Source organism: Struthio camelus, chromosome 1 (genome assembly GCF_040807025.1).
Source record: "Struthio camelus isolate bStrCam1 chromosome 1, bStrCam1.hap1, whole genome shotgun sequence".
Taxonomy (NCBI): domain Eukaryota; kingdom Metazoa; phylum Chordata; class Aves; order Struthioniformes; family Struthionidae; genus Struthio; species Struthio camelus.
Window position 1 is genome coordinate 188,714,977 of NC_090942.1, and position 10,167 is coordinate 188,725,143.

General features: G+C 51.9%; 1 protein-coding gene across 1 annotated transcript; it reads left to right on the forward strand.

Annotated features, from left to right (window-relative positions):
• Positions 1 to 651: 651 nt before the first annotated feature.
• PCDH8 (protocadherin 8) lies at positions 652 to 5,191 on the forward strand. The gene is made up of 3 exons (XM_009672485.2): positions 652 to 3,281; positions 3,457 to 3,664; positions 4,157 to 5,191. Exons 1-3 carry the CDS (start codon positions 849 to 851, stop codon positions 4,528 to 4,530), a joined length of 3,015 nt encoding a protein of 1,004 aa, XP_009670780.2. The 5' UTR covers positions 652 to 848; the 3' UTR covers positions 4,531 to 5,191.
• Positions 5,192 to 10,167: the final 4,976 nt, after the last annotated feature.

Consider the following 10,167-nt stretch of genomic DNA (forward strand, 5'->3'; position numbering starts at 1 on the left):
TTTTTTTTTCCTCCTTTTTTTTTTTTTTATTCTTCTTCTTTTCGCCTGCTAGTGCCCAAAGGCTTAAGAAACCCCGGCGGTGACATGCATACTAAAGCATGCGGGGGGACACCTCCTGAAAAGGCGACTGACGGCGCTGATCACAGGCTCTCACGCGAGCGACACACCAAGCGCGGGCGCGCACGTGAGGGTCCTCCCCCCCCCCCCCCCCCGCCCCGGCCCCGGCCCCCGCTCGCCCCCGCCGCCCCGCTAAGCCGGCCCCGCGGCCGCGCACCGCCGGCGCGCAGCCCCCGCGCGCACCTGCGCGGCAGCGGGGCGCTCGGCGGGCGCCCTTAACAAACCCCGCCGGGCGTTTTACACGGCGGGTGCTACCCGTGCCAGCTCCGCCGCCGCGCGCCTCCGGAGGGGAAGAAAAGAAAGAAGAGGGGGGAGAAGGGAAGAGAAAAAAAAAAAAAAAAGAGAGAGAGTTAAGGACAACAAAGGCGAGCTCCCCTAATTGTCCTTCCGTGCCGCCTCCCTAAGCCCTTTCCACATTAAAGGGATTTTCTGGGAGGCTCGGCGGCGCGCAGCCCGCCTCCCATTGGCTGCCCCGCCCCGCCGATTTGCATAGCGCCGTCTATTAAAGGCCCTGCGGAGGCGCGGCCGGGCGCAGACGGCGGCGGACAGCGCGCCGAGCCGCCTGCGCGCCCATCCCGTCCCGTCGGGCTCAGGCGTGCGCAGCGCCGCGCAGCCCCTCCGCGCCGCAGCCCCCTCGCAGCCTGGCGGGACTTCCCCCCCCGCCCCCACCTCATCCACTTTCCCCGCGCACCCCCGCCCCGTCGCTGCCCGCCGCCCCCCGCGCAGCCGGCATGAGCCCCGCCGCGGCCGCCCGCGGTCCCCTGCGGCTGCTCGCCCTCGGCTGCCTGCTCGCCCCGGCCCTCGGCAAGACGGTGAGGTACCGCACTGACGAGGAGGGCGCGCCGGGCACTGTCGTCGGCACGCTGGCCGACGAGATGCCCGTGAAGGCGCCGGGGGAGATGAGTTTCCGCCTGATGCGGCAGTTCAGCAACAGCTCGCTGGTGCGGGTGCGGGAGGAGGACGGGCAGCTCAGCATCGGCGACGCGGGGCTGGACCGGGAGCGGCTGTGCGGGCAGGCTCCGCAGTGCGTCCTCGCCTTCGACGTGGTGAGCTGCTGGCGGGAGCGCTACCGCCTGGTGCACGTGGAGCTGGAGGTGCGTGACATCAACGACAATGCGCCGCGCTTCCCCCGCGCGCAGATGGCGCTGGAGGTGTCGGAGAGCGCTGCGCCTGGCACCCGTCTCCCGCTAGAGGTGGCCGTGGACGAGGATGTGGGCTCCAACTCCATCCAGAGCTTCCAGGTCTCCCTCAACAGCCACTTCGGGGTGGAGGCACAGACGCGGGCAGATGGGGCGCGCTGCGCTGACCTGGTGCTGCTCCAGGAGCTGGACCGTGAACGTCAGCCCACCTACACGCTGGAGCTGGTAGCCAAGGACGGTGGCAGCCCAGCACGCTCCGGCACAGCCACGGTGCATGTGCGTGTCCTCGATGCCAATGACAACAGCCCTGCCTTTGCACAGAGCTCAGTCACGGTGGAACTGCCCGAGGATGCACCACCTGGCTCCCTGCTGCTTGATCTGGATGCCGATGACCCCGATGAGGGCCCCAACGGTGAAGTAGTCTATGCCTTTGGCAGCCAGGTGCCCCCCGAGGCGCGGCGGCTCTTCCGCCTCGACCCGCGCTCAGGGCGCCTCACACTGGAGGCTGCTGTGGACTATGAGCGCACCCGTACCTACGAGCTGGATGTGCGTGCCCAGGACCGTGGTGCCAGCCCCCGCGCCGCCACCTGCACGGTCATCGTGCGCCTCGCCGATGTCAATGACAACGCTCCACGCATCAGCATCAGTGCCCTCCGCGGTGCCGCCAGCGCTGCTGGCGTGGCTTATGTCAGTGAGGCTGCGGCCAGCGAAAGCTTTGTGGCGCTCGTCAGTGCATCGGACCGCGACTCAGGCGCCAATGGGCAGGTGCGCTGCAGCCTCCGTGGCCATGACCACTTCGCCCTGCAGCGTGCCTATGAGGACAGTTACATGATCGTCACCACAGCGGCGCTGGACCGTGAGCGCATCCCCGAGTACAACCTCACCGTGGTGGCTGAAGACCTGGGCTCGCCACCCTTCAAGACCGTCCGTCAGTACACAGTGCGGGTGAGCGACGAGAACGACAATGCCCCGCTCTTCGCTAAGCCCCTCTACGAGGTGGCTGTGCCAGAGAACAACCCACCTGGCGCCTACATCACCACTGTGGTGGCCCGCGACCCTGACCTTGGCCACAATGGCAAAGTCACCTACCGGCTCCTAGACACCCAGGTCATGGGGGCCCCCATCTCCACCTATGTCTCCGTGGACCCTGCTACCGGGGCCATCTATGCCCTCAGGACGTTCAACTATGAGATTCTCAAGCAGCTGGACCTGAGGATCCAGGCCACTGATGGGGGTTCCCCACAGCTCTCCAGCAGCACCCTCGTCAAGGTAAGGATGGTGGACCAGAACGACAACCCGCCCGTCATCATCCACCCGGTGCTCACCAATGGGTCAGTGGAAATCGGCGTGTCCAGCAAGATCTCCCGTGACTCCCTCGTGGCCCAGATCAAAGCCCGAGATGCGGATGATGGGGCCAACGCTGAGCTCACCTTTGCCTTCCTAGAGGAACCTCAGCAGGACCTTTTCACTATCAGCCCAAGCACTGGGGACATTGTGCTGAGGGGCGACCTCTCTGAAGAGCTGGGACAGCTGTTCAAGGTCATTCTCACCGTGACAGACAATGGCAACCCCCCCCTGGCCACAACTGCCACCATCAACTTTCTGGTAACTGCCACAGCTCCTTCCAGTATCCAGGAGATAGCCAAGCCCAGCTCCTGGGAAGGAAAAGCTTTGCACTGGGACATCCCTCTGATCGTGATCATTGTCCTGGCAGGCAGCTGCACCCTCCTCCTGGTGGCCATAATCACCATTGCCACCACCTGCAACAGGCGCAAGAAGGGGAACGATATCAAAAACAATAGTTCCTTGAAGGAGCAGATAGACATCTCCCATCTGGAGAAGGGTCGGCAGGAGGACAGCGGCCAGAGGGGGAACGTGTTCGAGGTACGAACCTTTCCCAGCAAAACCTCCTTCACCAGCCCCGATTCTTCTCCAGCTGCTGAAGAGATCTCTGCTTCTGAGAACGGCAGCGACAGCACTTGCCTCTATGAGGGTCAGAAGAGGCTCAGAGGAACAAACGGGGAGGTGAGATTCTACCGCACTCTGTCATGCTTCCCCTCCAATGGGGAAGGGGGAGGATAAAAGAAAGGGGGTTAGAGGGGGGGAGTCTCGGAGGACGTGAACTGCAGATGTATTGTTCTGATGTTGATTTACTGTTTATTACTTCTCTCTCACCTTTCCTTTGATCCCCTCCCTGCAGGGTTTCACTGCCACTCCAAGCTACAGCAAAGAGCCTGCCCCCGCTGTGGCCATTTGGAAGGGACATTCGTTCAACACCATCTCTGGTCGAGAGGCAGAAAAGTTCAGTGGCAAAGACAGTGGCAAAGGCGACAGTGATTTTAATGACAGCGACTCAGATATCAGTGGAGATGCCCTGAAGAAGGATCTCATCACACACATGCAAAACGGTAAGGACTCAGTCCCTCCTCAGCGTGCACTCCTGCTCCTGACTGGCCCCTCCGGATAGACAAACAGGCAGAAAGGGAGGTACGCAGAGAGACCCCTCTCTGTGGCACAGTGACTAGCTGGGGCAGCTGGAAAGGGAAATCTGACGCTCCCCTCAGGAGCTCAGTGACTTAAACTGCCTGCCTCTTCACAGCAGGCTGCTAAATGGTGATTTCTTCTTGCGTTGCCTACCCAGCACAAATTAGCAGATGGTAGAAGTAGGTTTTTTTGTCTCCCCAAAGAGCTTCCTTTCACGTTACGATTGTGAGCAGTGTCCCTAGCAAAATGACATAGCTGTAGCTTCCCAAGTGTGCTTTTCAGCTGAGCCTTAGAGCATCATTTCCCGACTCCCACCATCAGTGCATTGAATGATCCCATGACTGAGAGCTCTGATTATGAGTGGCATGGCTTTCTTCCTGGGGTAACAACAGGTTTCTCATTCTTTGTCTCTTTAGGACTGTGGGCCTGTACTGCTGAGTGCAAGATCCTGGGTCATTCAGACCGCTGCTGGAGCCCCTCCTGTGGCCGAGCCAACTCTCACCCATCTCCCCATCCTTCGGCACCTCTCTCCACCTTCTGCAAAAGCACTTCTTTGCCCAGGGATCCCCTTCGCAGAGACAGCTTTTACCAGGCACAGCTGCCGAAGACAGTGGGGCTCCAGAGCGTCTATGAGAAAGTGTTACACAGGGACTTTGATCGGACAATCACGCTGCTCTCCCCACCACGTCCTGCAAGGCTTCCAGACCTTCAGGAGATCGGGGTGCCCCTGTACCCAGCCCCCTCAACTAGATACCTGGGCCCCCAGACTGACACCACTGAGAAAGTGTAACCCTACACGCTCCCCGCCCAAGTACACACATCCATACGCGCACATGACTAGGTCACTTCCAAGAGACTCTAAGTTATTGACCAGATCCAGTGTTGTACATGTAAATATGCAAGATGTGCCTTAAAAATGAAGATGTTGGGAAAGATTTCCAATCACGTCAGTACTGTTTGGTATTTGCAAACAAAAAACTGTTTGTAGTTAATGTAATTTTTATGAAATGTGCAGTATTTAATTTTTTCTTTTCATGTTTTTTTTCTTCTACACTTTTTTTTTTGCTTTTAGTTCAGCCATGGCCTGCCATTTTTTGTAGTGTTTTTAACCTGTATATTGTGTAATGTAATGTTTGTATATAATGAAAATTGGTTATATTTTTATATAATTAAAGCTTAAAAAATGGGAATTCTTGCCAAAGGAACTGTCTGAAAGACACAATAATAATTATTAATAATGATATCCTGAATATGTAGAATCTTGTAAGGGATTCTTTCACCATGTAATAATAACCTAAGCAACCCGGTGTACTAAGAAGTTTGCCTTGCCAAATGTGACTTGTATTTCTTGAGTCTGTGGTCAATTTAAAGTTAAATGTTATTTAATTACCTTTGGTTTCTGTAACCTGTGTCACTGATAAACACTAATAAAGGTTTTGTGATGTGTTGGAGGGAGCTCTTCCTGGCTTTCATGCTTCAAAGCTTATAGGTCTTTACAAGTCAGCAAAATATTTTGTGTGGAGATGTGTAGTGTGAGGGAGTGTGAGTGATGCTACTTTTAGTCTCACCCTTTCTTCATGTCAAGCAATACCTCTCTAGAGATTTAATGATGGGTTACAGAGGGAGAGGGAAGGCTGAGTGACAGAGCTGGCCACTACGTGGTCTGAGCTCTTCCAGCCAGATTCTTCACTGGTGGAAATCGGGTAAGCTTACTGAAGCCAAAGAAGCTCTGTCAATTAACTTAAGTGTCCATTATGTAAAGATATCTTTGCACCAGCAAGCACTTGATCACTTTGCTTTTTGACACAGCTGAGACATTGATTTGAGTAAAGCTGCATAAGTATATGTTTATGTAGTTACATCTTGTTAAAGCAGCCTTGCTAATGGGCAATAACATGAGTCTGTGTGTGTGTGTATATGTATTGCATAAATCAGAGAAAGACTAGATCTCAGTTGCACTGAGATTGTGTCTGTGATACATCTTTTGTTTCCCCCCAGAAATAACAAAGGCCTGAGAAAAATCATATCCAGCTTTGAAATTCTCTCGCCTTAAAGTCTCAAGCTGAAAGTAGGTCTTAAATCCTTCTACAGATGTCATGAATAGAATAGCATTTAATGAAACAAGCTGAAGCGTGAGCATTTCTTCTTCTGTTTAAAAATGCTTATACCAGAGAGAAAATTTATACAGATATTTAATATTAGAATTAAACTTTTCCAAAAGAAAGAACTGCTCCTCATTTTGAGTGTGTAATTTCACAAGTCTTGTTAGACTTCATGCCTCAAAAAGCAAGCAGAAAGCAACATCCCACCTGCACTTAATCAAAAGAAATTTCCTTTCTCCACTGACTTCCAGCTTTCTTAAACCCACACAGCAAGAGTGATAAAGCCTGACCAAGTTTTCATGCATACGCATTCTGAGTTTTAACAGGAGCTTCATAAAAGACGCTGCATGAAGATTTGTGGTGGGGAGACAGCATTAGAGGCTCTGCTGTAGTGCACACATTTGAAGAGAATTGAAATCAGGCAAGACTAGACTGTGAAGCAATGTCTGTGATACAGCTTTTACGGTCAGGAAAATGGGCGAGCGTCTCCAGTGATTTATCTGAACCTGGTAGTAAAAATCACAATGCATCTAATTAACTAAGAGGTTCGTCCTGTTTGGTTAAATTTAGAGCTGAAGTTTGGGCTGAGTGTTGGGTGCTGAGAAGGAAGGCTCGGAGCCTTTCTGCCAGCTAATCATCAGTGATTCAAAGCAGCAAGCCTGAATGTGAAGTAATTAGTCGTAACTCTGAGAGCAGAGAGGAAAAGGCTCTCTGTCAAAAAAGCAGGGCAGTCTGATAAACTGGTTGCTCATGATCTAGTTCAAATGCCTGGGTTATGTACTGCAATACTTACAAAGCAAGTCCCTTGGCTCTCATGGAAGATAGCTGCTGGGAAGCAGAGGCAACTGAACGGCAGGTCACCCCATTGAGTCGAGGTGCCTTATTCACATTATTGTGGGCAACAGAACCTATGCACTTCCACGGGGTGATGCACTGTTCCTCACTGCCCAGCTAGGAGTTTGGACCATCTGAATCTGAGGCAGTTTTAAAGGAAAAAAAAACCAAACCAAAACAAAAAAAAAACCCAAAACACCTATTTCCACTCTCAGAGAAGCTTTCAGCAAACAGCTGGAGTCTCATCGGGATCTGGGGGGTCTGCCTGTTTTGGGATTTTAGATGCTCCCTGCAAAACGTGGGATTCATCTGCCAGGAGGAAGTAACTGAAAGTTCAGTGTTTCAGTCTGAACTAATCACTTTAGAGTAACAACTCCTTCCTTAGTCAGTGGAGAGATACAGACCTCTTTTCAGGGTCTTGCATCTTGGCTTGGAGAGATGCAGTGGGAACAGCTCAGATGAATCACCACCTGAGGCTCCTGTTCTCCCTTTGACTGTAAAGGTCTAGCGGGACCAGCCCAGAATACTTTCACTTTTAGATGCCTGGAATTAGGTGAGAGAAGCCCACCCCAGGCACCATCAGGTAACAGCACAAATCATCCAAAGTGCAGGTGAGCAAAGAGAGGGCCTCTTGGCTTCTTGGCAGGGTCCTCTGAATCAAGCGCATGCTCTGTTGGTGCTATGTCACTGTGTATGTCCTAGTTTATGCTTTTGCTTTTTGAATAACATAATTGCAAAGTTTTTGTTGCTGCTGTTAACCTACTTTAGAAATTAATGCAGGACTATCAATTAAATTCCATTTATTAGCCAAGCATGGTGTGGCGTGAGCCCTGCATCATAAGATGGGGAAGAGACTGAACTGCTGCACAACTTCTGCAGCACAGACAGCTGCCTTCTCCAGCCTCCCTTTTCCCAGCTCAGACAGCAGAGCTGCTCTGCAGGGTGAGGAGGTGGAGCAGGGACATGGGACTGGAAGACAGCACTCTTTAACTGAGCCAGCATTAATTCTATGGCCTTAATTAGCTACACCAGCTGGAGTTTGCAAAAGCTCTAACATGGAGCCTAAGTCTGCTCCCACAAAAGTCTCTGGTAGTCATCCACGACTAAGCAAGGCACTCTTGGCTTCCTTCACAGTCAGTGGAGAGCAGTATGCACTTGTAGGGCGTGAATCATCTCCTCCTAAATCAGATATCTAAAATAGGTCTGGTATATTGCTCTGATAAGTTCCTGCTTCTCCCAATCCATCCCTACAGGCAGCCTGAGATAGCTGTAGATGTTTGCACTGTGGATATCCAATATTAACTGAAATGAGTCCTACCTCATATGCTTTCATACACTGCCAGGTGGTTTACTGTTAGCAATTGTCATGAGACCACCTGATCACAGAATCACAGAATCACAGAATGGTTGAGGTTGGAAGGGACCTCTGGAGATCACCTAATCCAACCCCGCTGCTCAAGCAGGGTCGATCTGAGCATACCGACAGTGTAGCAAACTGAGGGAGCTGTAACCAAAATCCTGTTTTCCCTTTAGATGAAGATACTTACGAGTAGCATCAAGGCAGGCCTTTGGAGACCAGCAGACTCAAAACCAGATGCCAATGTCCAATTTCTTTAACAAACACGGAAGTGAGTAATTCCTGCACTGTCTTTTCAAGAAGTGCCTACACAGCATATGAAGATGCAGTTGCAGTCCCCAGAACCCACCACAGAAATGCTGTGACGGTACAACCATGAAGTGTGTTGCCTACTGAGTACCCCAGAGATGTTGTGGGTCTGTGGGCTTTCAGACACCACCCCGAAGACCTGGGAGAGGCACAGTAGAGCCAGGACTGCCTACTCTTGGCACTAGAAAGAGAGGAGCTTCAAGGAAACTTGACTGAAGACTAGTCATCAAGGCCTTGAACGGGGACAGCAGGAGGAGATCTGCTGTCTGAATTCTTACTCTGATCCCTAGTCAAAGACTAACTGCAGTAAAATACACCAAGGAAACAGGATCGCAGAGGTGCTGTAGCCAAAAAAATAAATTCAAGCTCCCACTGACCTGCTCTTCTGTTCTCCCTTGACTCTTCTGTGCCTTCAACACAGTGATTTATCTTTAATGATGTGTGGTGTAGACAAGCACCACCCATGAGGTGCCTAAATTCTGGTTTCTGAAGGGCGAAACCACTAGTAAAATAGGATGGCAGCAGTCATGTGTGCAAATGGACATGGCTGTGGCCCCTGGGCTGGGAGTTTAAACCCATCATCTCAGCATGTGCAAGGAATGCTCAGAAAACACTGCTTGGATCAAGCCCTGAAGGCAGACAGAAACCAAGGTGGGATTCGGCTGAAGATTCGGAGAGGCATGCTTTTTGTATCCAAAGTATAGGTGTCTACATACAGGGCAGGCGTCTAAGCTCCCATGATAGTCAATGGCGAGCAGGTCAGTGGGGTCTGGACACCTGTCCAGCTCATCTTACATTAGGCACCTGCATTCACTTAGCAGAATCTCTCTCTAGTTTTGCTCAACTGCGTTGACTAGCTCACCGTGGTGTATAAGGGCAGATTAGATACCTGGCTTACACGTAGACACTCACATTGTGGATACTGATATTTAGGTGAGCATGATCCCACCCTAATCTCTGCCCAACTGCGGTACTTGGGCAGGAGCAAAGGCCTGTAGTGCTGCTGAGCGTGTAGGAACACACAAACTGAAGGCAAAGTTTCCTGGGACAGCTAGACCCTTGAAAGGGTGAGCTCTCACCAAAAAGGATGGTCGACCCTCCTTTCTTTCCATTTCCAGCCTTAGGTTCACATAACTTCTTTAGCAACAGCATCCAAGAAATATATCCGAGCATGCGACAAGCTGGCTCAGAAGGCAATACAAAAGTACCAGAACAAATACACGGGTAGATTTCTGCAGGTTTAGTTCACCCTGAGGTCAGGTGAATGTCAGAGACTGTCAAGAGGGGGAAAAAGGACACAGACCCTCAGGGCTTGGGAAGAAGGCAGGATTGTGCTTTTGGGCAACAGCCAACACCTAAGTCAGTCTACACGTAACATAAAACTGTTGGAGGTTTTTAGGAGACTCCGAGGCTCGCCAAGGAGGAACCTAATGCCTTTCAGATGCTTTGAAAGCTTGACAGCCTTAACGATAATGCCAGCTCACTCCCTGAATGTTACCTAAGCCCAAACGTAGTCTGAAGAATGTGGCCTGGTAACTGGGAAGAGGTAAGTGCTTCTTCCCGCTGAGTATGCCAAGGCCTTCAAGTCTTCCTTATTTAAGAGGCTGCCTTGGAGAAGTTCCCTGGAGTTGAGTTATCCCCTCCTTTAACAGTGCTAAGGATCCACCCACTCGCCAATCCTTCCCGATGGATGTGCAAAGCCAGTTTCACCTTTCCTGTCTGCAATGCCCATCACAGTGGGACCCCTACCTCTCTCAGGGCTCTTGGGACACGCTGCCCATCCAATGTTATTCATACAGGGAAAGGGCACTTTCAAAGAGCGCCC

What these genes read in the sequence shown, in the direction of transcription:
- PCDH8 (XM_009672485.2), top strand. Translation starts at nt 849, where the DNA reads ATGAGCCCCGCCGCGGCCGCCCGCGGTCCCCTGCGGCTGCTCGCCCTC. An exon ending in TCAGAGGAACAAACGGGGAG is followed by an intron (nt 3,282 to 3,456) that starts GTGAGATTCTAC and finishes CCCTCCCTGCAG; the next exon opens with GGTTTCACTGCCACTCCAAG. An exon ending in CATCACACACATGCAAAACG is followed by an intron (nt 3,665 to 4,156) that starts GTAAGGACTCAG and finishes TTGTCTCTTTAG; the next exon opens with GACTGTGGGCCTGTACTGCT.